This window comes from Canis lupus, chromosome 23 (assembly GCF_048164855.1).
Source record: "Canis lupus baileyi chromosome 23, mCanLup2.hap1, whole genome shotgun sequence".
Lineage (NCBI taxonomy): Eukaryota > Metazoa > Chordata > Mammalia > Carnivora > Canidae > Canis > Canis lupus.
In genome coordinates, this window is record NC_132860.1 from 26,708,183 (window position 1) to 26,735,215 (window position 27,033).

The window sequence follows — 27,033 nt, forward strand, 5'->3', positions numbered from 1 at the left end:
GAGGGTGAGAGAAACTAGCCCCTGGGGGTCAAGGTACAGCTGTCTCTGAACTAACCTGACAAACGTTCTGAATCATGTGCTGGGGAGAAGGGTGATCTGGGCTGAGTGTTGGGGACGTAGAGGGGGATCATCCAGCTCCTACTCTTGGATGGAGGTAGATGGGGACTCGATGTTACAGTGGAAAGGCATACTGGGGATGCAGGAGTCAGAGAAGGGTCCACTAACTCTAGGGACATGCACCAAAGGACTTTGCAGGGCTGGTGATTTCCTCCCTCTAGTTCCAGGAAAGCATCCAACAACCTGTGGGGCCCATGCTGATGACTTCAGAATGACCAGGTTTATGCTGAGTAGGCGTGCTGCCCAAGCCACAAGTACACTGCATCATGGCAGCCCAGCTCTGGTCACTGGACATTAGAAAATAGTCATGGCTGTCTCATGTGGCCTGTTGGGTAACTGAGGAGAGGCTAGTGGTTTGTGGGGATTGAGTAAGTGTTAGGCTTCCTGAAACTTCAAGTTTCTTTTACTCTCCGTCTTCCTCTTTCAGAGTCAAACTGGGGGCTGGGGAGTATCCACACACCCACATTCATTATTATTTCATTCAGCAGCAGTTGCTCACCACCTCCCCTGCTCCCACCTGCCTCAGACTTGGGAGACTGAAAAAGATATCCAAGAGGGTTCTTCTGCCCTTCTGGATTCCCTGGCTCAGGTGATGGCATCTATCCCTACAGTTGAGGCAGAAATCTGGGTATCAGCCTGGACTCCTGCCTCACACCCCTCCATGTCCCCCTTTTGTTTTCTTGTACTACTCCTTTCACATCATTTATCATCTTTTATTGAAAATTTTCCAATTGTCCATCTTTTCCTTCTAGACTCAGTGAAGGCAGGGACTGTGTTTATCTTGTTTCCTGCCATATTCCTGGAATCTGGCACAGTGCCTGACACTTAATAGATGCTCATTAAAAGAGTGTTGAATGAATTAGTACGTCCTTTAGTTCCCATTTCCTTAATATTCCTGGGATCCATACTTTCCTCCTCTCCCCCAGCCACAGTCTTTGCTCAGATCTCATCCTCCACCAAACCACTGAGCAGTGTACTCATTGCACTCTGTACCTCATCATCTCTTCCATTCAATTTATTTTCCACACAACAGCCAGCGTCTATTCTAAATTGCCCATCTGCCCTACTCAGAACCCTTCCTGGCTCCCCATCACTCACATTTTTAACAAGCCCACATTTCTGGGATGAAAAAATGGTAGCAGATATGACTGATCAGTCCACTCTTCATTCCCTACAAAAATAATCAGGAAGATAAACAAAAATACAAAACTCGCTGTGATCTCTATACACATTAAAGATAAGAGAAGGTCACAAGGCAAAGTACAAGAGAGAAATTATATTAACTAGATGGTGAATGGGGACAGATTGAGAAACATTCTTGGATGACACACTACCTGCTCCTCCCTCTGAAACAGAACAGTGTGTGTTACAGTGTCATTAACTGACCATGTCCCTCTTCTTTCTTTACTGCAAGCTCCATAATGACAAGGACCATATCTAATTTGTGTTGGTGTCTGTGGCACCCAGTTCAGAAGTTGGCACATAGTAGGCACTCAGTAAATATTTGTTAAATGAATAAACCAAAAGATTAAATGAATTAGTGAATGAAGAACCAATGGCTTCCAAAGTTGATTAAACAAACTAATCCCTACTGCCTACTCTTTTTTTTTTTTTTGGATGGAAAGAAGGACAAAGGGAGAAGGAGAGAAAGAAACTTAAGCAGGCTCTAAGCCCAGTACGGAGCCTAATGCAGGGCTCGATCTCACAACCCTGAGATCACGACCTGAGCCAAAATTAAGAGTTGGATGCTTAACTGAGTCACCCAGATGCCCCAGCCCACTGTCTACTCTTCTGTCAGGGACCACTGATTAGACGGACCTTTGGTCATACTCCGACAACACAGGATATGCTCTAAGCCACTCAGAGTGTTGAGGACCCAGATTCTGGGGTCAGAAAACCTAGAGTCTGACTCCACCAGTTATTAGCTGTGTGAGCTTAGGCAGTAATATAACCTCTCTGTGCATCACCTTTATCATCTGTAAAATGAGTATAGTAATGATACCAATCTTAGAGGGTTGTTGTGACAACTAAATTTACATCTGTGTGTAAATTTATATTCAGCCTATACATGCATACATACATACATGTATGTAAATTTACACGTATCCTATATACTATTCTATATATAGTATATATATTATAGTATTGTATATTTTCTCATATAAATATCTATGTAGTACTATATATATATTTGGCAATGCTATTTAAGTGCCAGTGAATATTAATGATGATGATGATGACATAGCCCTAACCTACCACATCAGCTTTTCTTTTTCTGTGTCTACACTGTCTGCCTAATGGTGGAACTGAGACTTCCATCATTATGAAGCAAAGCCACATAATGTTGAGAGGGTGAGGAAGTGATGCCTGGTCTTGCTTTATCTCTGCCTGGTCAAGAGAGTGAACAAAAACAATCAATAAGGAACCTATGAAAAGATTCTACACACAGGGAGGAAGAAAATTGTTCTGAAGACTCACATGAAGAGCTTATTATCTCTGAAATGATTTTCTATAAAAAAACAGAATTCTAAAAGTCATCGATTGGTATTCTCAAAACAAACTTATACCTCAGGTGGCTTTGATATAGTGGTTATTTGCTGAGTGCCTCCCAAGTGGGCAAAGGATATGAATAGCCAGTTCATAGAAGTGGCAATGCAAATGGATTTCAGGGAGGAAAAGATGCTTCTCTCACTCCTAAGAAAAATGTAAGCCAAAACTATAACAAGACATGAGTTTTCACCTATCAAATTGAGGGAAATCCAAGACTGTATGTTTTTTAAAATTAATTAATTAATTAATTAATTAATTTACTTGAAAGAGAGAATGTTAATGAGTATGGGAGCAAGGGGAGGGGGAGAGAAAGGGGAGGGGAGAGGGACAAGTGGACTCTGGTGCTGAGTGAAACCCAACTTGGGACTGGATCCCACTACCCTGAGAACATGACCTGAGCCAATACCAAGAGTCAGACGCCCAACAGATTTTGCCACCCAGGCACCCTTAAGTCCAAGACTTTATTTTTTTATTTTTTAAGATTTTATTTATTCATGAGAGACACAGAGAGGGAGAGAGGCAGAGACACAGGCAGAGGGAGAAGCAGGCTCCACGCAGGGAGCCCGATGTGGGACTCATCTGGAGACTCCAGGATCATGCCCTGAGCCAAAGGCAGACGCTCAACTGCTGAGCCACCTAGGTGTCCCTCCAAGACTTTAATATCACAGGATTCTGAGGCCCTTGTGAAATCCATTGTAGGGATTTTAAATCCTTGTGGGGATTTGACTTCAAAGAAGTCATCCTTCCCTCACTTTCAGCAATGTTGTTTAACTGAGATTTCCTCCTCTCCAGCACCAGGGATGGCCCTGACTGGCTGAAGCTGCTTAATTTTTCATCATCCAGAAGAGATCATCAAAAGTTATTGGGTGAAAAAAAAAAGTTATTGGGCGACCTTGGGCAAGCTACTTAACGCACTATGAGCTTTGCTTCTTCATCTGTAAAATGCAGACAATAGCACAGACTTGTAGAAAACAGGACAGTGGATAGCACATACTCAATAAGAGACATTTATTGACTTGGTAATTGGATACATGTGAATTTAAATATATATGCTTGACTAATCTAAAGGTTTATACAATTACAAATTAGAGTTCTATTTTCTAAAGCATTAAAGAAGATAAAACCAAGAAAAGCCTAGAATGTATATAGCAAAGCAATAAGGAAGCACAAAAATAAAGAAATAAAATGAGACTACATCATTTATGAAATCGATATGAATAAATTAAGCCATGCTATTGAAGGCAATTTTCTCACATTCTCATGTTTAAAACAAAATTCAACTAAACTCTATGCCACTTATGAGAAACACAATAACACAGAATGTCCAAATGTGCTAAAGGTATACATGTAAAAATGAGATTTAAAATAATAAATAATTAAAAATTCAGTTATTTAATATATGTAATCAATGATGTAATTATAATTTATTTAATAATTTAAATAATTTTAAAATTATACCATTAAAAGAAAACATCAGGAAAATATCTTGGAGTAGGAATGGGCTTTCTAATTATGGCTCAAAATCCAGAAGCTATTAGAGAAGAAATTGATAAATTCAACCACAGAAAAATAGAAGCTTCTACAATTTTAAAAAAGAGACTTTGTAAAGTCAAAAGACAAATGGTAAGCTGGGGAAAATCATTTTTAATTCAGATAACAGACAAAGGGATAAAATATAAAAAGCTGATAAGAATCAGTATGTTCAACAACTTAACAAAAAAATAGCTAAGGGATATGATAGAAAAGCAATGCAAGTAGATCTGAAATGTATCTTTTGCCATGAAAAGAGGTGCTCAAAATAAGAGAAATGCAAATTCAAACCACACTGAGATGGTCTGTCACCTATCAGATTGGCAAAATTCCAAAAGTCTGATATCACAGTGTTGGTGAGACTGTAGGGAAACGGGTTCTCTGGTACAGGGCTGATGGGAAGCTACACTGGTAAGAGCTCAATGGCGGGCAATTTGGCGGTAATAATCAAATTTACAAATGCACAGTCCTTTTGATCTAGTAATAATATTTCTGTGAAACTTCCTACACAAACAAAAAGTATGTACAGGGCACAGATATTCATTGCAGCATTGTTTGTACTAGCAAAAAGTTGGAAACAACCCAAATATCCACCAGTGGAGGATTGGTTAAATTTGTCTTCTAAACAATGGGATACTCTGAAGTCTCTAAAGAATGAGGAAGCTTCCAATGTGCTAATTTGGAAAAATTCCTAAGATACAAGTAAGTTATAAAATGTAAGGCCATCTGTATTGTATACTACATTTTTTAAAGGAAAATAAGTAGAAATATTTGTATTTGCATAAAGAATGTCAAGGATAGACAAGAAACTAATTAAACTGCTTTCCAGCTTAGAGGTAAAGGGAAGAGTAGGAACTAGGTAGATGAATGGTGGGGAGGTAGAAGGAGACTTCACATATATTTTTTTCCTGTATTTTTAATTTTTGAAACATGTAAATGTATTACTCATTCAAATTTTTAATTATTGTATTTTTTAAAGATCTTATTTATTTACTCATGAGAGAGAGGCAGAGACACTGGCAGAGGGAGAAGCAGGCTCCATGCAGGGAATCTGATCTGGGATTCAATCCCAGGACCAGGATCATGCCCTGAGCCAAAGGCAGATGCTCAACCGCTGAGCCACCCAGACATCCCAAATGGTAGTCAAAATTTTAAATGAAGAACATAAGTGACAAAGAAATTTTACATTAAAAAAAAACACAAAAGCGGGGATCTCTGGATGGCTCAGCAGTTTAGTGCCTGTCTTCAGCCCAGGGCGTGGTCCTGGAGTCCTGGGATCGAGTCCCACATCAGCCTCCCTGCATGGAGCCTGCTTCTCTCTCTGCCTGTGTTTCTGCCTCTCTCTCTCTGTGTCTCTCATGAATAAATAAATAAAATCTTAAAACACACACACACACAAAAGTAGGTAATGCAAAGTAGGGGGTGGTAATAATGATACAAGAAATAAAAAAATTGTGACTAAAAGCATTAAATGGGACAAAAGAGGGATGCTTTTATTTATAAAGCAGATATATAATCCATAATGAAGAACACTTTTTTAAAGATTTTTTATTTTTTTAAGTTTTAAAATTTATTTTTAAGTAATGTCTACACCCAACGTGTGGCTTGACATAGCAACCCTAAGATCAATTCCTGAGCTGAGATCAAGAGTTGGATGCTTAACTGACTGAGACATGCAGGTGCCCAAAGGTTTTTCATTTCTTTTTTTAAGATTTTATTTATTCATGAGAGATACAGAGAGAGAGAGAGGCAGAGACACAGGCAGAGGGAGGAGCAGACTCCATGCAGGGAGCCTGATGTCAGACTCGAACCCAGGTCTCCAGGATCACACCCTGGGCTGAAGGCATTGCTAAACCACTGAGCCACCTGGGCTGCCCAGGTTTTTCATTTTTAACTAATCTCCACACCCAATGTGGGGCTTGAACCCACAATCCTAAGATCAAGAGTTGCATGCTCCATCGACTGAGCCAGCCGGGTGCCCCGGAAAGACTTTCTATATAGTGTATTGACTAATAGAGCATCAGAACAGATTAAATACAAATAGCAGGACAGGTTGATATAAACAAAAAGAGGAGTAAGAGATACATCATTAACAGCGTAGTAGGTTATATAGGCTAAAAATAAGCATGGATATACTTTTTTTTTTTTAAATATATGCGTGTGTATATAGTACAACTAGACTAATAAAATACCAAAAGCTGGATCCCATAAAAAGAAAACACATATCTCCTTTTTAAAAATACATAAAACACATAAAATACCAAAAAATAAAATATACACAAACTTCACACTTAAACCAATGTCCCCTATATACCTGCAAATAAAACTAGAAATTCAGGGATCCCTGGGTGGCGCAGCGGTTTAGCGCCTGCCTTTGGCTCAGGGCATGATCCTGGAGATCGAATCTCACATCAGACTCCCGGTGCATGGAGCCTGCTTCTCCCTCTGCCTCTCTCTCTCTCTCTCTCTCTGTGTGACTATTGTAAATAAATTTTAAAAAATTAAAAAAAAAACTAGAAATTCATAACACAAGTTTAAAAAATTACAAGAAACAACAACAAAACCAAAATATTCCCCTAAAAAGACTTTTAAATGGGTCCAAGAAAAATTAAAAATGCAATTATCAACTATTTAAAAAATAGTGATAAAGAACACTTTAGAACACTTTACATATAAAAACACATGTCATGTAGCCAAAGCAGTGGTCCGTGGGAAATCATAGCCTTAAATGCTTGTTATTTAAAAAGAATGACAATACCCAAAATAAGCATTCGCTTTACTAAAATTATAGAAAAAGAACAGAAAAGCTACCTCAAGGTAATTAAGAAAAAGAAAATAATAAATGCAGAAACTAATTACTTAGTAAACTACTATAAACTGAGACATAAATTCAGGTGCATTTAAAAAAAATTCTGCCGTAGGACATATAAAACCCGCACTGACTTGGCACTTGCAGTCAAACCCCTTGACAACCCCTCCTCCCTCACTCCTGGACACTCAACTCCTGTGATTCTGAACTATGGACCCCTTGCTGTCTGAGCTCAGAAACCAAATAGATCGATGCAGATAAAATGTTTGAGAGAGGGCTGGTATCCCTGGTTCCCTGAGCTCTTCTTCCTTGCCCATCACCACCATTGACTAGTGACACCCACCTGCCCTTGACGGCCCAGCTCAAATACCCTCTCCTCCAGGTAGGCTTTCTAAACTAAGGCTCAAGCCAGAGACGGATAAGCATTGCAAGAGAATGGGTAAATCCAACATTTGTGGCAGGGTGAATGTTAAGTCCCACTGCGGTGGGGGGGGGGGCAGAGGGGGAGGACAGTTGCGTGGGAGAGGGGGCATCTGAGCTGAGCTGGTTCGTGAGGGAGAAAGGACTCAGCCAGCAAAGGCCAGGGGGAGAAACACTCCAGGAAAAAGGGAAAGCATGAACAAACAAGACTCTGTGTGTGTATGTGTGTGTGTATGTGTGTGTGTGTGTGTGGTGTGTAAGCACCAAGTGCTTTGAAGAAATCAGGGACTTCCCACATGAGTGGGGTGTGCATAGCCAATGAGGAGTAAGGACTGGGGAGTGTGAAAAGGTCATTGAGTGTGAAAAGGTCATTGAGATAGGTCACAAAGGGTCTTGAATGATATACTGAGGAGCTTATGCTTCAACTTCCTATGGGTGGTGGAGATAAGCCAGAAGTTTCTGAGCAGGATTACGAAGTTGGGACCATCAGATGGTCAGCTGCCTGAGCCCACTCTCACTGAGGAAGGGGAAATGGGGTGGTAGGTGGTAGGAGGGAGGATTCCTTAAGCTGGTAGGCTGTCCAGGAGGAGCAGGAAAAGGTAGGGTGCGCAGTTCTGGCTCTGGAGGCCTGGGGTAAAAGTCTCAGCCCTGTTTATTTCTCCTCCTTGATCCATTTCCTGGCTCCTGTGTGCCTCCCCACCCCCATCACAACCAGGGAGGGGGGTCTGGGAGGCAGCTCCTGGCACCTTCCTCAGTCACCATGGGGCTTTTCGACCCACCCATTTGGCCCAGCCTGTGCAGGGGCCTCTGTGGTCAAGCCTTTGTGTCTGCACAGTGGCCTTCTTTGTCCCGAGCAGCCCCCACCGCCTCCCTCCTGCCCTTCTCTCTTTCCCTCTCTCTCTCTCTCTTTCTCTCTCTGTCCTGTGTCACAAAAAGTACCAGTTTTGCAGAAAGATAGCCAGGGCTCTAATCTTGGCTTCTGCCACTGAATATGACCCTCAGCAAGTTGTTTAGTTTCTCTGAGCCTTACTTCTGGATCCACGAAAAGTCGCTGCATGAGGAATCGAACTCCTGGCAAGAACTAATCTGCTACCCAGTGCTGAGACCTAAGCAAAAAATGTCCATGGGCATGTCCTTGGGGACCCCTGCCCAACCTCCGTGCTCTTCTCTGAACCTCCTACTTACATCTCCAACCTCATCCCATCTACTCCCCAGTCAGGCAGCTGCATTCTCTCATTTGACAAACAAGGAAACTAATGAGGACAAATGAGAACAGGGCTGACTTCATGAGTGTGTGACCTGTATAGCTACACAGGGCCCCACAGTTTGGACTTGATATACTGCTTTGCTGTCCCATCTCGAAATTCTTATTCGTTTTTGGACGAGGGCATTTTTATTTTGCCCTGGGTCCCGCAAATTATGTTGCTGGTCCTGTTTGTGGGGAGATGGAGTGGAGGCTTTCCCGAGTAGGGACCAGGCTTCCTGCCTCCTGGGCTGCCTCCCCTGGGTGCCTGCATCCTGGCACACCAAGAGCCAAAGCTTCTAGTTTGCATTTGGCATCAGGACCTGGCCCCTGCCTGGGAAACCTGAGGAGCATTGTGGTTGGGAGAGAGGGAGAGAAGGAGAGTGGGAGGGAGGGAGGATGGTCCAGGTTGATGCAGCATTGCAAAAGCAAGGAAGACAAGGCTGCTGGAGCCACCAGTGTGAGGGTCCCAATGCTATGGCTCAGCCATTACTCTGATAATTCAGCAAGGCCTTCTTTCCCAGGCAGGCTGGGAGTTCTGGGGCCAGGGGACCCACCATAGACTCACTGTGACTTCCGACGTTCACTTCTCCTTTCTGAGCCTCAGTGTCCCTATTTGTAAAATACACATGCTAACACCTACCTCACAGGGTTCTGGGGTAAGACTAAGGGAAATACTTGTACACAATGGCTAGCACAAAGGTGCTCACTAAATCAAGTTCCTGCTCACTCACCTAACGAATATTCATGAAGGCTGATAGGTTGACAGGGGCAGTGCTAGGTGTTGGGCATGTAGCTGTGAACAGGATAGACCTTGGCTCTGCCTTCAAAGAAATGTCCATTAGAGGGAGAGCTGACAGTGCGGTCAATGGTGTGACAAAGGGAGGTACCTGATGGGGCTGCTGGGCTGGGCCTTAGAGAAACAACGTGGGAGGGGGGGGTGCCAAGAGAAAGGCAGAGAAGCGTGGAGGGACATTGCAGGCAAGGGAAGCAGCAAGTGCCAGGCAGGCGTCGAGGCAGAGGCAGGAAACAAGGTGGAGAGGAGGCAGGGGCTGGTGTGGCAGGCCGCAGAGGTGGGCTTTCTCTAGAGGGTGGTGGAGCCACAGAATGTGTGAGGCAGGCCATGGCTGGGAGGGGGTGACCGATACCCCAGCCTAGCCCATGAACCAGGAGGCCTGAACCAGAGCAGGGGCTTTCACTCCTAGCACCGATTCTCAGAGCAGGAAGTTTTCTCTGGGGAGATGAGAGAAGTAGAGAGATGGAAGATGAGAAGGCTTAAGAGAGCCAAGTGCCTCCTCAGGGTAGGGGAGACAGGAAGCCTTCTAATGCATGGGGAGAAACGCTCTTGGGCTTGCCCTTCCCTGTCCTGACCTGCTGCTGCTAATGGAACCCCGCAACCGGCTCCCTCCCATGGCTCCATTAACCCTCCTCTTGGGGCCCATTATATGCCTGGGTCTTCACGACCAGCCTGCTGGGGCTGCTTGGTTCCAGAGAGGCTCCTTTGATACCCCTCCAAACTTCCAGATAGGGCCTTGTGTGGGGCTTGTGGTGGACTCACTGAGCCTGTTTCCAGGCTGGGTCAATGGGTCTAAAATCTTTTAGCCACAGAAACTTTTATATTTTCTCAACAAACTATTGCCAGGTAATGTAAATAAGTGCGAAGACAAAAATAAAGTCACTTACGCTGCCATGCATGGGAGCTCCTGAGGCCACCCCAAGTAAGGGGGACTCGGCTGGGGGATTTGGAACCTGCTGGACCTGATCTCTCAAGCTCAGTGATGAGAGTGTCAGCAGAACATGTCAAGTGACCTAGATTTCCAGCCCCTCATTAGAGGAGATGCTAATGCCTCAAACCTGGGGAGCTCGGGATGATGGGTAAAGAATTTCAGTCAGGCCGGTAAGAAAATGATGATTACCATTTTGCAGAAGAGGACATTGAGGCTTAGAGCCATAGGAGAGGTGAGACAAGACCCCAAGGCTATAGGGTTCAAGGACATGTCCCTTTCCTCTGCTTCTCAGGGCTCACTGAGTCACTTGTGGGTGCTCAGACTCTGGGTATCTCAGGAATGCAGTTTTCTTCGACTTTTTTTTTTCTTAGTTTTTAAAAAGATTTTAGTTTTTAAAAAGATTTTATTTATTCATGAGAGTCACAGAGAGAGGCAGAGACACAGGCAGAGGGAGGAGCAGGCTCCCTGTAGGTTGCCCGATGTGGGGACTCGATCCCAGGACCCCAAGCCAAAGGCAGACGCTCAACCACTGAGCCCCCCAGGCACCCCTCCACACTTCCCATACTTCCAAGGACATTTCTACCTTGGTAACTCAAAGACACCTCAAACTCCATGTTCCTAAACCTGGTGTACTGCACTCTTTCTCAATGTCATTCTTGCAACATCACCTCTCGGAGAGCTGAGCTAGAGCGGGAGCAGGACTGCAGAGCCCCGGGTCCTCATCTTGGTATCAAAGGAATTTTTTCTCTTAAGCTTAGTAGTAGTTACAGTAGAGGTCTGAAGGCCTGGGAGAGAGGGGAGAGGTGTTGGCTGGAGACTCCAGTGACCAGAGGGACTTCCCCACACTGGGATCCTAAGACCTGGGCTCCATAAGTGGGAGCCATAGGATTCCTGGCCCCCCAGAAGCTGCATGGACCAGCTTGGACAACAGATGAGGGAAGCTGGACAAGAGGCCTTTGTGTCTTCCAGGCAGAGGTCCCCGAGGGACTGCAGAGGCCGCACAGCCGCACAGGGCTGTGTGTATGTGTCTGCTCCTGCTCCTGCTCCTGCTCCTGCTCCTGCTCCTGGCAAGGCCGCAGCCAGTATCCTTCTCGGGCCCTTTCTGGGCCCCTCTTGGGGCCAGCAGCCAGGCCCAGTCAGTTGATGTGAAGCCCAGCAGGACTCAAGGCCTCAGGGCCCTGGGCAAGCTCCTTGGCCATGGGAAGAGGCCTCCTCTGTGTTTTTCAGACACCAACTATCTAAAGCCCCAGATGGATGAACACGGTTGGTGGGAGAGCATGTGTGATTGTCACAAAAACAGAGGCCTAGGGACGCCTGGGTAACTCAGTGGTTAAGCGCCTGCCTTCAGCTAAGGGGGTGATCCTGGAGTCCCGGGATCGAGTTCCACATCAGGCTCCTTGCTTCTCCCTCTGCCTCTTTCTCTGTGTGTCTCTCATGAATAAATAAATAAAATCTTAAAAAAAAAAAAAAAAAAAAAGGAGGCCTCAAGTGGGATTGGATCTAGGGGTCAAATTCTCCCCAAGTCAGTGCTGAAGCTGTGTATCTAGCTGACACCTAGACCATTCATTCATTCATTCATTCATTCATTCAGCATTCAACAAGTATAAAGCAACTCCTGGGAACTCTGGCAAGGGCTGTAGGTCTTGTTCTCCTGGCTCTTACAGTCTAGAAAAGGCACAGACATAGGGTCCCTGACCACAGAAGGCCATCAGAGTGTGGTTGAAAGCAGAGAAGGGAGCGCTGTGTGTAGTCTGAGAAGGCAGCTCAAAGGAAGGAGCTCAAAAGGAAGGATGAACAAAGAGCCACCTGTGGAGGAAATTTCTAGTGACTGTCAGGCCCAGTAACGGGAGCATAGGTGGGGCTCTCCCCCTAGCTCCTTTTTCTCTGGGGCTGGAGAGACGGAGGACCCCGAATGTATTTCTCCTCTAGGCAATGGGGACACCCTTCCGCACCTCCCGGTCCCAGCAGGGGAGGAGAGTTCTCCACGTGGTGGTGCTCGGAGCAGGGCAGCAGGCTCCTGGCAGCAGAGGGCTCAGGTTCGCCGAGACAGGCCTCCAAGTGGGCAGCGCAGGAGCCACTAGGTACCCGCCCCCCCCGACAAACTTTGCAAATTCAGCGTCTCTGAAAACCCGGGCGCACCTCGCGTGAGGTGGGTCTCCGCAGGCCCCGTCCCGCTGCGAGCGCGGCGCCCCGGGGTCCCCGCGCGGGCGGGAGGGGCGGCGCCAGGGTCCTTCCAGAGCCCGCCCCGCCCGGGCCGGAGCCGGCCTGGCAGGGGGCAGGGAGCTGGGCGCGGCGGGCGGGGCTCAGGCACGTGGGTGCCGCGGCGGCGGCGGGACGCGGGCTCGGGCGGCCGAGCGGCGGCCGCGGCGGGGCGGGCGGGCGGCCTGCGGGGATCGGAGGCGGGGGAGGTCCGCGGGCGCGCCCCGGGCCCGAGGCGGCTGCCCCGTCGGCGCCGGGCAGGCGGAGCGGTGCGGCCGCGGTCCGAGGGGCCACGGCTCCGAGCGCCGCGAGGGCGCCCCGGGTCCCCGCGCAGGTCCGCCTCCACGCGCGCCGGGCTCCGGGGCTGCGGGGCCCGGGAGTGCGCTCGGATCCCCGGGGAGAGCGAGTCGGCGTCCTTGCTGAAGTCTGGGTGTCAGTGGGTGAGTGCGCGCGCCCCGAGCCGGTCGAGTAGCCGAACCTGCGGGACTCGTTTGCGTGCGTGCTCCGGGGCGGGCCCCGAGGCGAGCCCCGGGGCGTGGGACGGCGGCCGGAGACCCGCCAGCCCGTCGACCCGGGGGCGTCCTGGGCGCCCACCGCGCCGGGGCCTCGGAAAACTGGGGGCGGGGCCGGTGGCCTGGAAGGACAGTTAAGCCTCTCTCAGGGGACTTTTAATCTGGAAGGCGGTGCTGTAGGAAGGGTTAGTTTGAATGAACCTCCCCTCCCGCACGGTCCGTGGCAGGTAGGCCCCCTCCCCGCAGGAGCCGGACCCAGGGCCGGGCCCAGGTCTGTGGCGCTGAGGGCAAGCTGTTCCTTCCCCACGGCATCCTCGGCTTCCCTGCGCCTGCAGCCTGAGGTGCCTGCCTTGTTTAGGGCTCTAGGCTGGAATAATGGGGAGCTTTTGAGGACTAGGGTGGGGCCTTGGTAAAGTCTCAGTTATCCGTGTGTGTGGGAATAGTTGGGAAGGAGATTCTTTAAGCAGAACCCACAAAAGCTCCCTGGAGACTCAGACCTGTATTCCAATGCTGCCTTGGTCACTGTGCGACCTTTGCGGAGTCTCAGTGCCCTCATCTGTAAAAGGGGGTTAATAATAATAATATGGAACTTGAGGGTCTGGCGTTGCTGATGTGCGGGTCATATTCAGTACCAGTGTCCTCCTGGGTAGGCTCACTGCTTGGGGATCTGGGTGGGGTCAGTCCCTGGAGGGAACTTCCTGAAACCCGTATCTCAACCATTCTCTTCCCTGGGCTAACAAGACCCAGCCTGAACCCCTTAGCCTGGGAGTCAAGGCTTCCAAGAACTGCACCTTGCCAACCTCCTCCGCCCCTTCTCCTGCCTGACCCTTCACCCTCTAGTGATGGCATGTAGTTCTGCTACACAGACTAGGCAGTTTTTTGCCTTTAGGCCATTGTGTATTCTATACTCACTGCCTGAAATGCCCTCCTAGACTCATCTTCCTCAGTTGTAGAATTACCCGGCCTTGGGGCCCACTTCAGATCTCCCCTCATTGGTTGATCCCACAGTTGGGTTGGAGCCTCTTCTGGCTTTTGCAAGTCCCAGTGCTGACAGTCCTGGTTCCACCTTGGACTCTTATGGTCTCGGTCTCCTCCTTCTCTCTCCAGAGGCCTGGGGCCCTCTGGAGGGCAGAAACTGGCTCTCACTCATTTCTCTTTAGCCAGCAGCCTGCACAGGGCTGAGCTGAACTGAGAGAGCAGTAGCAGCCCCCATCTCCTGCCCGCCCCCAGCCCCCCTGCCCTCCTGCCCCTGGCTTTCCCAGTGAAGGCATGTCTACAGTGGAGCTCCATGTCATCACAAAGAAGAGGAAACTAGAATCCAGTCGTCAAGATAAGTGGCATGGCATTAGAAACGACGAATACCCACCGTTTGCTTCAACGTGGATGGAACTGGGGGGTATTATGCTGAGTGAAGTGAGTCAGTCAGAGAAGGACAAACATTATATGGTTTCACTCATATGAGGAATATAAAAAATAGTGAAAGGGAATAAAGGGGAAAGGAGAGAAAATGAGTGGGAAATATCAGAGAAGGAGACAGAACATGAGAGACTCCTAATTCTGGGAAACGAACAAGGGGTAGTGGAAGGGTAGGTGGGCAGAGGGTTGGGGTGACTGGGTGACAGGCACTGAGGGGGGCACTTGATGGGATGAGCACTGGGTGTTATATGTTGGCAAATTGAACTCCAATAAAAAAATATACAAAAAAAAAAGAAAGTTTAATAGACGATAAAAAAAAAAAGATAAGTGGCATAGGTTGCCAGAATAGTGTATTCTGGAACACTACAGGACAGGCAGAAAACTTCGAATTTTCCTGAAGGCAATAGGGAGCCATAAAAGGTTTGCGGGACAGGGAAGATTCATGGTCAAAGCAGCATTTCAGAAAGATCTTTCTGGCTGCAGGGTGGAGAATGGATTGAGTAATGCTATACAAGGAGGTCAGATATAGACACCAGAACCATCCAGGCATCACTTACATCTGAGCCCTTGATCCCTTGGCCAGACACTTCCCTCAGCCCATTCCTCAGATGCTCCTGCCGAGGAATTTGGGGACATTTAGGACTCTTCCTCCCCCAGGGGAACCTGGGAGACCTACAACTGATCCCATCCCAGCTCTTCCCCAAACTTACTGGGTGATCTTGGGGAAGTTCCTGCTCTGCCAGCCTCTAAAAGGAGGCTAGCACCAGTAAGGTCCTATATGGAGAGTATGTGCTTTGCAGGTCCCTGACAGGGAAGAATTGACAGTCTCTTCTTCGTGCCTTGGGCTGTCCTGAGGGATCTAGCCAGAGGAGTTGGAGGATCACAGTGGGTGACCTTTATAAATGGTTGGTAGGCTTGGGCTGTAGAGTGAGGCTACGACCCCTCCATTCCTATCCTTTTCCTGCCCAGGATGCACAGGGTTCCCAGGCTTCTGGAGCCTATAAGGACCAGCTAAGCGAGTATGAGAAATCACCAAGGCCTCATGGGTGAGTGCTGTGATTTGGCTTCTTTCCTGGCTGCAGCCCTTAGAGAGGCCACTGTGACCCTCTAGGTGGCAGTTTTGCCATCTGTACATTGGACATGATGATCCTTACCTCTTCAAATGCAGGGTTGCTATGACAATTCTTAAGCCAGTAGTCAGGAAAGGGTGTTATAAGCTGTGGAGTGCAGTGCACAGGGAGAAGTGTGATACTCAGAGACTTAAATGCATTTTGAAGATACTAGAACATGGGTGCAGTAACAAGGGATTGTGCTATTGGAATTTTAACTACTGACTGCCTTCCTCCCCCTGTGTATCCTCTGCAGAGACAGCTTACTAGTAACAATTTATAAGAGTTTCTCATTTTGTCCTCTACCAACCCTATGAGGGAAGAATTATTACCCCCATTTTGCAGATGAGGAAATAGAGGCTCAGAGAGTTTCCTTCCCTAGATCACAGAGCCGAGATGAAAGCTAGGGCTTCTGCCTACCTGACCCAACATACCTCTCCCCATTCAAGACAGAAACTCCATCTGAGTAAGGCCTGGTCCTCTGGCTTTCAGGCAGAGGGAAGTTTGAATCTTGCCCTGAAAACATGACTTTAGGTCTTGCTTTTGGCGTGATTAACCATTCTACTCACAGGACCAGGGAAGCCCAGCTGATCTGGTGAAGAAAGGTGGAGGCTCTCCTGGTGAAATCATCTCTCTCTCCCTGCACTGTCTTCTGTGGGCCTGGCTGATGCACAGTTGGGGTCCTTTGGGTTCTCAATGCTGGCCTCTCCCAGCCCTCAGATCCTGATGGGGGGAGACTGTCTGTGGGGCCTTCCCTGACCTCTGTGTTCACCCTAGAGGTCAATTGTAAGCCTAGGCCAGCCTGCTTTCTCTCTATGCATATAACCCAGCACAGGTTGAGCACAGATGCCAGGGAGTGTTTGGGAGATGAATGAACGTGTGGGGGTGAATGTATAGTGGAAGCTGAGGGCCTTGCTCTGTGGACAGCTACAGTTGGTTCTTGAGCAGGGGAGTTCCGCCGCTCCCCTGTCACAGCATCTCCTAGGCCTAGTATTTCTGGTCCAAGGTGAGTAGCTATAGTCCCTGACAAGAGGGCGGGCAGCCTGGGCCCTCCTGGGCAGCTGCTTCCTCCTTGGCCCTCTACCCTGGTACCCCGTCACTGTGTTTACAGTGACAGTAATACTTGGGCCCTGGAACATGGGAGGAGGGCCTCCTTCAAGCTTCTTGGGGTCCACATGACCCTCTCTTCTCCCCCTTCCTCAGGAGAGGCTCCTGGCGTTGGTCTGGCTTCCTGGAGAGTGCCCAGTTTGCCCAGCCCCGGCTGTGGGTCGAGGAGTCTTGCTAAAGCTGTGCTGTGGGCCAGCAAGGATGCTCCCCATCTCTCAGAGAATCCAGGTCCAAGAGACCAGTGCCTCTCTCTGGACCATTGGATGTGTAGTCTCTTCCTTGATCTCCTTCCTTTTAGACTCCCCTGTTCTATCCACTTTCCATGTGGCACCATCATTGTCAAGGTCACTATGTCCTTCGCTGCTTAAGCCCTGCCATGGCTCCCCATTGTCCTCAGGATAGAGGCCAAGCTCTTCAACCTGGCATTCAAGCCTTTTCTTGTGAGTCCCTCAGGCCCACACACATTCTGTGCCACCCACCGCTCCATTCCAGCCTCACATGACCCTCTGGTCACATTATCACAACACGGAGTCTTTGCTTTTGCCCTTCCGTCTGCCTTCTATGCCCTCCTCCCTACATTGTCCACCTGACAAACTCCTAATCTTCCATCAAGTTCCAGCTCAAATGACCCCTCCTCTGGACAGCCTCCACAGGCTGGTTAGGAAGGAGTTCCTCTGAGCTCCATGGCTCCTGGGCTTCTCTTGGTTGTGGCTTAATCACCTGAGTGGAATTAGTCCATGTCTGTGTCTTTCTCCCCCTCCAGACTGGAGCTTCTGACCAAGTCTGATCTGAGACTGGGTTTGCAGGGTCTCTCTGAGGTTAGGTGCATGGGGACACTGGCAAGTGTTTGCTGAGACTTTATGACTCCTGGGACAGTGGTCTATGGTTATGTTGCTCTGAAAGCCCAGACTCCTGTGGTTCTGAGAATCTCAAAACCAAAGGCTATCAGAAACAGTGAGTAACAGACTTGAAGAAACACTTAGAACTACTGAACTCAGAATTGAGTGATTGGCTTTTCTATTCTCCCTTTGTCCTCCCAAGCTGGACCCTTCCTACTTCTCTCTAGCCCTGCCCACAGCCCTTTCCAGGAGCCTTCCCTGCCTACTCTGACCGTGACTTCTGCCCCTGTGCCTGGTGACCCAGGAGGGCCCCCTGCTGAGAAGGGCTTCTGTGTCTCTTTGCTAAGATAGGAGGATACAGTCCCCACACCAGGATGGAGCCTGATCTGCTAGCTGCATGGAGAACCACCTGCCCCCTTGCCTTACTCATTTCTCAGGAGCTTTCTGGAATAGTGGTGATTCTCCCCATCTGCTCAGTGAAGAACTTGAAGCTCAGAGAGGGGAACTGACCTGACCAAGATTGCACAGTATGGGTGGTTCTAAGCAGAAGCCTGAACGCAGGGTTCTTTATTCCTGAGCCGGGCTGGAGGCATTTGGCTGTGATAGGTCAGGTCAGGGTGGAGTTCAGGGCACTGTGGTTCTGAACTGGTTCAGCTGAGCAGTGTGTCTCTAGAGCACCGTGCGGGCTGGGCCATGCTGGGTCAGAGGAGGGACAGGTAGTTTGGAGTTCTGCTCTGGGGCGGGGTGAATATAATTAGAATATACTGAATATAATTAGAACAGCAGACTTTGAGTAGGGCCTTTCTCTCCTGATCTGTAACATGGGAGGCCGTCCCATATTCAGATATTTTCCAGTGCATGGCCCCCAGAGCCAGGGTCCGAGGGTCTCCCAAGAAGGAGAGAGCCTCTGAAAGAGGCTACTGAAGCCAAGGGCCTCCTGGGAGAGGCTGCAGAGGCTTCACATTCACATTGCTACACTTGCTGATAACATCTGAGGTCACCCCTCAGCTATTTCCCCAGACTAGCCATGGTGCTTGTGGTGCAGAAAGCACACCGAGCAAAGCTGGAGCCTTTTGGCCTTCAGCCCTGTGGAGGACATTTGGGTGGGGTCAGAGGATAGCTTCCAAGATCCTCCCGGTTTCCTAGCCAGCCTTGCCTTCTCTACTTCCCTCAAGCCACAGGGATAACTGTCAGTTCCCAAGACAGTCTGTCTCTTGCTCTGGTTTTTGCTCACTCTGGTCCTCTTCTCTTTCTACTCACCTGACTCCTATCCGTCTTCCAAAATCCAGGTCAGGTGTCCCCTCTTCCAGGAAGCCTTCCCTGACCACCCCACTCCTAATTCCCATTAGGGACCCTCTTGGCTGCTTCAACCCTGGTGCCTCTGCTTCCTTCAGCCTTAATCACCCTGACTTGTCATTGCCTGTTCCTGGGTCTTCCCCCATCCTCCCCTACACTCTCTACCTTGACAGTGAGCTCCTTGAGATCATAGAAGGGTCCAACCCACCTTGGAGTCCCCAAGTGTCCTGCATGGGGACAGGCATAGATATGGCAACCTTTGTAAAGGGTGAGTGAATTAAGGAGTATAAGGGGGTCTCATTCCTCCTGGGGGTCCCTGGACTTCCCTCCCTTCTGAGGATGGCCTTCAGGGTGGGAAACTTAATCTATAGTCAGTTTCCTGCCCGTCTTGTCTTCCTGGCACGTTCCCATCCTCCCTGCCTTCCCCACTTGCTGAAGTCATATCTTTTAAAATTATTTCATAAAATGAGTTTAAATCATCTCCTTTAACTCTCTCGACAACCTTAGGCAGTGCATACTCTTCTTAGATTGGAAGGAAATTGGAACTCTGGTTGTGGAACTGACTTGTCCAGGTACCACTGCTGGGAATGGCAGAATGGGATTTCCCACCTGCTCCTTGTCCTCCCCTGCCCCTCAGTGGTGTCCTGGGTCCAGGTCCTCTGTTTCCCATCATAGTATCTCACCCCCAGCAGTGGCAGGCTGCAAGGGTTTCCAGAGTGGTGATGGGTCACACTCCCCTGCCAGGCTGGACAGGCCAGCCAGGTAGGCGGGTGAGTAGGTAATACATTCATTCTGGAGCTGCCCTAGTAGAAAAGCTGGAATGTTGTCTGGCCACCCCGGAAATTCTGCAGCAGGCCTGGAAACTGCCTCTGCCCCTCCTCCAGGCTTTGAGTTAACTAGCTACAAGGAGAAAGACGCAGGTGGGATAGAGGTAGAGCCAGGTAGAGGGGGCAGGTGGTCTGCTCCAAACTCATTGGCGACCTTGGATGAGATCTTGGGTTACCCTTTCTGGCCTTAGTTTGTTGTTGTTTTGAATTGTGAAATGGGTACAGTAACCATCAGGGTTGCTTCACACTGAGAAAATAGCTGGAAGAGCAGATTCTAGTACCTAGGGTTGTAGAACGTTAGGGTGTTCCCTCTGGCAGATAACTGACCAGACAGGCAGAGTCATGGGGCTTAGAGAGGCTGGTCAGAGAGCTTCCTGGAGCCGAGGGTCTGTGCTGTGGAGGGTAAGAGATCAGCACAATTCCTAAAGTCAGACAGATCAAGGTTATTCTGGAATTTGCTAGCTCTGTGACCCTGGAGATATTAGCTTCTCTGAGCTTCTCAGGATCAAATGAGAAGAGGTCTATAAAACCACCTAATAAGGACCTGGTAAAGAGAAGCACTCCGCTCTTGTTATGTATGATACACATGTTAGAAGATAAGGGAGGGTGTCCCTGAGCAAAGATATGACCATGGGAACTGGCTTTACTGTGCTTTACATGGGAAGATGAGGCTGGAGACAGAGAGGGAGAGTTGTCTAGCGGGGTGGTGGGGGTTTTGGTCAGCCAGGGCCTTGAATGCCAGGCTCAGGAGCTTGGATGTTGGCCTGAGGGCATTACAGAGCCATGGAAGGGTTTTGAGCTCAACAGTATATGGTCAGATTTGTGTTTTAGGAAGCTCCATGACTGCAGCATGAAAGATGGCCCATAGGGGTGGGGTGAAGGCAAGGAGACAAGTGAGTGAGCTGGTGCAATGGTCTGGAAAGGAAACATAAGCCAGAGGCTTGCATGTTGCTTCCAGCTGGGGCACCAGACTCACTCCCCCATTGTAGGGAAATGAAGCAGATGGAAAAGGAAGGGGATGTCCTTATTCCCCTCTGATAAGTCTGAGGTTCTGGTGGATGCTGGGACTTGCACATCCAGAGGGGTCCCTGTACCACGTAACCATCCCCTCAATGAAACCTTGTGCCTAGTGCCTATGAGGGCCTTGCAGACAAGACAGAAACCAAGGCCAGAATCCAAAAGGCCCCCGCTCCAATCTCGGCTCTGTCCTTGGCTTATGGTGAGGTCTTGTGACAGGGCCTCAGTTTCTTCCTCTGTCAAATGGGAGTTTGGTTTCGGTGATTTCTGATGGCTTTTCTAGGCCCTCTCTAGGATGGTATGTGTGTGTGTGTCTGTGTGTGTGTGCATGCATGCGTACATGTGCTCATGCTGTGTGTACGGCTATATGTGACTGTGTATGTCTCTGGGTATGTGGGTATGTCCATGCCTGTGTGTGCTCATGTGGGTTTACAACACCTTGGAGGAATGGTCAGAGGTGGGACAGGGGAGAGAGAGGAGTATTCCAGATAGAGGCATAGCTTGAACAAAACTATGTTGGCTTAAGTACTGTTGAGTGTATACCAGGCGAGGAAGGTGTTGACTATTTGCTACTGTAGGAACTGGAGCACAGACCAGGATGGAGGGAGGGGCCATTGGACATTCAGCTCAGCTCTGCTACCTTCCCCCATAGAGCCACACTCCCGTGAAAGGGGCTGCCTGGGGAAGGAGGCTGGGAACAGCCATCCCTGGGACATGGGAGTTGAGGGTAGACAGCAGGAGGTGTGGGTGGGTAGAGGGCCCTCCTCCTGGGGCGAGCACACACGTGCTTGCCTCTTTTAGACCCAGGTTAGAGCATCGGAGGCAGGACTGGGAGGGCTCTTCCTGGCTGACTTCCTGTGACCAGGAACCAAAGTGCCCATGCTCTTTCCACTTCCCACAGAGCCCACAGCGCCCACAGCATGGCCTGTCCTGAGAGGTGCTAGAAGCTGGGTACAGCCCCAGGCCGGGGAGCTGTTTTTCCTGTTTCCTGAAGAATTCCCTGCACCCTGATCCAGGCCTGCACATTCATGAGTACGGTACCCAAACAGGCGCAGAGCATCCTGAGAGCAGGGGGGGCTGGTCAGGTATGGGCGTGTGAGGACGGGGTCCGTGGCCAGGAGGTTCGTGCGGCCTCGCCAGTGCACATGTATATGCTGAACCAGGGTTCGATGGAGGGGATCTCCACCTTGCTCCTTCATCCCAGGCTGTGATGATTTCAGGCTTCAGAGCCAGAGAGACCTGGTGTCAAGTTCCTCTTCAATTCCTAGTGGTGTGACCTTGAACAAAACTACATGGCAGTATCTACTGCGGAGTGAGGGTGGGGGATGAGGCGAAGATGCTGCATGGAAGCTGTTCAGCCCAGGCTTGGCCCCTACAAAGTGAGTGGTTGGGTGTAGGGGGCACCAGGACCAGGAACTCCTGATCCAGACTGACCCATGACCTGAGCCAGGGATGAGCGAGATAAAAGAATGTGCTTGGCTCAGACAGCTGACCCACCTCCAGAATGCCTAGGTCCAGTTCCCCTCCCTCTGGCATTCCCCTGGGCTTTCCAGAGAAGGACAGAACTCTTGAAAGAGAGGCAGTCCAGGTGCCTGTCTAGGGCAAGCCTCAGGTGAGCTGGTCCTCAGGAGGCCACTTAGGGTCAGTAGCTGAGAAATCTGTAAGCGTCAGAACAACTCTGGTAGATCCTCAGAGGAATAATGGAAAGGAGAGCCACTGTCATAAAGCTTAGCCTCCTCTGGTCTCCTATATCCTCTTGTGCTTGCTTGCTTCATTCATTCATGCATTCATTCATTTGTTCCTTCGTTCATTCATTCACTCATTCTCTCGTTGTCATACCTACTTTGGATCAGGCCTCTTGCTGGATGATTGGGATAGAGAAAAGAATCAAAAGGACCCAACCCTCTAGGAACACCTGGAATATGTTGGGGTAGAGGGTGGAAGGACAGATTCCCAATAGGGTGTGAGGAATGTCTGGGGTGGTGGAGAGGGGAGAGCTTCAGAAACGAGGTGACATATGAGAAGAGCCTTGGGAGTGGGCAAGATGAGGTACAGTGTGAATGTGTTCTGGAAGGGAAAGGTAGAAAGAACAACATGTGCAAAGACAGGTAAGCCTATCAGGGCCCTTATGAGGCAGGGCCAGCCAGAACTGGGCACAGAGGGGCTGGCAAGTGGTGTTGGACAAAGTTAGGTGGGAGATGGTCTCTAGGGAGGTGGGGGTGAGACCCCAAGGGCATTAGGGGTAAGGAGAGGCAGAGGTGAGGGCCAGGGGAGAAGGCTGGGGATTTGGCTGTCTTCATAAGCAGGGCCTGAGGGGAGGAAAGGTGTACTCACATGTTGGTGGGCCAGCCAGTGGAGGGAGAGGGCAGGCAGGGTCAGTCTGGACAGGGGCCATGGCAATGGAGTCCCCAGCTGGCCTGGGAGGGTGGAGGCCAGGATGTCTTAAAACAGGTGGAAAGGGCAGCTTCCTCAGTTCATGAGAGACCTAGGGAAGTCTCCACTCCTCTAACCAGCATCAGAGGTTCCACCCTTAGTAATTAGCTAGAAAATCTTTGTGTAAAGATGTTAACTCTGGCTTGGGGTGGGCAGGGGAAGAGGTGGGGGGAGGGTGCTGACCTAGACGAGAGACCTGCCAGGCCTGGGCACCAAGCGCCAGGGCAGCAGTGTGGAGGGGAACTGGGTGTGTGTGCTTCCCTCGCTGGGCAGAGCACCTCATGGGGAAGTTTTAGGGTGCCATCTCTCCAAGGGTGGGGGATTCAGCTCATGAGAGATCTGAGCCTCAGGAGGGCAGGAAATGTCTGATGTCACCTACAGTTCTGTGATAGAGCTGGACACCCCAAGCCAGTATCCCCAAGGTGGAGGGAATATGCCCCCTCCACAGATCCTCAGTCCCACACTCAGGCCTCCACGTTCCTCCTGTAGCTGTTGGGAGCCGGCAACTCCTAACCCACCTTCCAAAGTGCGGGATCTGATGGTCTCAGCCTTTGTCCTTCCCCACATCACATGACATGCCTTCAGGGCACCCCATTCTTACCCGTGTCTGACAGTGAGTGGCCCTCTCCCCTACCTGTCCTTCCTCCCCATCCCTGAGCCAGGAGATGGCCTGGGCCAGGCATCCTGCCAGCCTCCCTCTCCGGCCCCTCCTCCACCCAAACTCCCTCTGTGCCAGTTGCTCTGAACTCTGTCCCTAACCCTTCCAGATCTCTCCCCGCTCGACATCCCCAGGCCTGGCGCCAGCTTGGGCCTCAGCGTCACTCCCCTGGTCCACCGCACTCACCTGCTATACAGCCTCCAGTGGAGACCTTCTGTCGCTATTCCCCCCCACCCCAACTGGTGGCCTGAGAGAGCTTTCCGAAGATTTCAGGAAAAGGCCACATCTGGGCTGAGCCTTATAACTCATACCAGCACAGGGTACCTACTGTGTGCCAGGCACTGCACCAAACACTCTGCACAAATGACTCAACCCTCACAGCAGTTGTATGCTGTAGGTTCTATTTAATCATCTCATTTTACAGGTGAGGAAACAAAGGTGGTCTGGCTCCAGAAGCCTGGTTCTTAATCGCTGGAGTTTGTTGTGCTGAAGGATAGAAAGTTGTAGTTCCAACAGGTAGAGACAAGGGCTGTGAATGGATTCCAGGTTGAGGGGTGTTAGGTGCATTCCAGAAGCCACAGGTCACTGAGGATGGGGCCCGTGAGGCTGACAGAGGCTGGGTTGTGAAAACCTCCAGTACCAAACTGAGGAGGAGCAGGGTTTTCTCCTGAGAAGAGGCAGGAGCCACAGAGGGTTTCAAGCAAAGGAATGATTTTGTCTTTACAAAGGCCCCTCTGGATTGGGGCACACTGAGGCTAGAGGCAGGGAGGCTGATGCAATGGCTCTAGCAGCAAGGTAGAGGCAACACTGGGCTCCATGGAGCAGTGGTGGGATACAGGAAATGCTTTAATGCTGGATCCTGAGTCCTGGCTCTGGGCAAGAGGGGTCCCAACAGCTCGGCCCTGTCTCCTCACCTTGGATCAGCCCTGGCTCCTTGGAGACGAACTTAACTCTTTGGGAGGGAGGTGCATGCTCCCTTCCTCCCAGTTGCACCTTGGCTGACAACGGGAAAGAGAGAAGGTTCTGGGATTGGGGGATGGGGAGAGAAGGGAAACTGAGGGATCTATGTGTCTCTGAGCCCCCTAATCTCAACCTTGGGGGCCCTGAAGTATTGCTGGGAGGCCAGGCTTGGCAGGAAACTCATGGTCTAAGAGAGTGGTTGTTACTGGCCCTGCAGAATCCCCGAGTCCCAGCCTCTCAGGACCTCAGGTTCCAAGATGAAGAGAATTGTACAGCCCCAGATTCCTAGGATGGGGAGGACTCACACGTCATCTGCCCTCTCTGTCCTCCCAGATACACCCACACACAGGACACAAGCCTTCCTGCAGACTACCGGAAGAGCCACTTGCATACCCCCAAACAGGGAGTTCATTACATCCTTCCTATAGCCCCTTCCACCCCTTGTGGGGTGGACTTGAATAGGAGTCACAGCCATCGCTAGCTATGTGACTTTGGCCAAATTATTTGAATGATCTGTGTCTTAGACTTTTCAGTGGAAACCAGGCATGAGAACCTGGTTTCCAGAAGCATGTTGTAAGACTGGAGGGAAATGACATTCTGTAGGGACACCTGAGTGGCTCAGTGGTTGGCTCAGGTGATGATCCCAGGATCCTGGGATTGAGTCCCACATCGGGCTCGCCGCAAGGAGCCTGCTTCTCCCTCTGCCTATGTCTCTGCCCCCCTCTCTCTCTGTGTGTCTCTCATGAATAAATAAATAAATAAATCTTCAAAAAAAAGAAAATAACATTTTATAAAGCATACATAGTAGTAGGGTTTGAAAAATACCAGCTCCCTTTGCCCCTTCCTGCTGTTAGAAAGTTACTCTTTGTGTTTGTCACAAACCTGCTTACCTGCTGTGATTTCTAACTGGCCCCTGGGACCTGTGGGCACATCTTTGCCCTCCAGACTGGGATGTCTGTCCCCAGCCTTCCAGCTGAGAGAGAGCTCTCACTGGTCACATTGAAGGGGTAAGGAGAAGAGGAAGGTGGACAACCAGTGGTCCAGGTGCTCACTCTCTGGGAAGTCAGGCCCATGGGTGTGTTATACCCACTAGGGACAAGGTAAAACACCATCAGGATAGTGGTGGCGTGTGAAGAAAACCTGCATAGGCCTAGGGGAAGCTGAATTTGCCCCAGAAAAAGGAGTGCCCTTCTGCTCCCATTTCTACCTCTACTCCAGACTTCCCTGGACCCTTCAGGAGGGTCACTGTCCCATCTGGTAGCCTCCCAGGGAGCAGACTGCTGTTTACAAATGCAGAAAGTACTAAAATATAGGAGTACCTACAAATTATTTGCTGAGAGGTGAATGAATGACAAAAGGGGAAGACCCTTGGAAATACTCCCGCAAATACCAAAATACGAGGCATGGGGCCAGAGCCTGTCCAGAGAGTGGAAAGATGAGCTGGAAAGAACTTTTCTTTCTTTTTTTTTTTTTTTTTAAGAGTAAGAGAGAGGGCTCAGGGGCAGAGGGAGAGGGAGAGAGAGAATCTTAAGCAGGCTCCATGCCCGACATAGAGCCTGACTTGGGAGCTCAGTCTTACAACCCTGAGATCATGACCAGAAATCAAAAGTCTGATGCTTAACCAGCTGAGCCACCCAGGTGCCCCTAGAGGAAAGAACTTTCTAATGCGTCCAGGAAGATAGGGGCTGCCTACTGACCAGCAATGCTTCAGCAGGCAGTGGGCACTGGATGTGAGGTAGAGCCAGCCATCCTTAAAGGCCCCTTTCTGTGAATCTGAGATGACACCACTCTGGGCCCCCAGATCCTCAGATTCGAGAGCTCAGGATCCTTGATCTAGAACGCTGTGCTCCTGAAGGTTCTAGCACAGGATCACCAAATGTTTTTGTTTCTTAAAGGCCAGATGGTAGCTGTTCTAGGCTTTGGGGAACATATGGTCTTTGTCACAACTATTTAATGCTTCATAAATAGATGGGTATGATTGTGTTCTAGTCAAGCTTTTTTTACAGAAACAGATGGGTGGGCTGCATCTGGCCCTCAGGATGTGGTTTGCCCACACCTTGTTCTGAAGTTGCATGGATCTCATGCATTCTCGAAGTCCCAGGGTTCCAAGGTTCCGGGCCCTCTGGGTCCAGAGAGAGCGCCAGGTCAGATGGCTACAAAAGTGTTGAATGTGGTTGGGTGGATCTTAACCAGGGAATCTGTGCGTGCATGGGGTACCTCATGGCACCCTCCCGGGTCAGGTGAGTGTGTCGGGCCTCCCCCCG

At 49.7% G+C, this 27,033-nt stretch overlaps 1 protein-coding gene across 14 annotated transcripts in view; it reads left to right on the plus strand.

Moving 5' to 3' along the window:
• The window catches only part of P2RY2 (purinergic receptor P2Y2), a 46,461-nt gene that overhangs the window by 12,311 nt on the left and 7,117 nt on the right, over positions 1–27,033 (plus strand). For 11 of the 14 annotated variants that reach the window (XR_012015645.1, XR_012015646.1, XR_012015643.1 and 8 more), the window contains exon 1: positions 12,314–12,477. The exons of 1 other annotated variant lie outside the window; for it this stretch is intronic. Coding sequence is in view for 3 of the 13 variants with exons in the window: in XM_072794479.1 (XP_072650580.1) it covers positions 12,329–12,477 (149 nt within the window). In the remaining 10 variants the exon portion in view is untranslated. Of the gene's footprint in view, positions 1–12,313; positions 12,546–12,855; positions 13,036–27,033 lie in introns of those variants that run through there. 2 more of the 14 variants (XM_072794484.1, XM_072794482.1) reach the window with 2 other exon arrangements.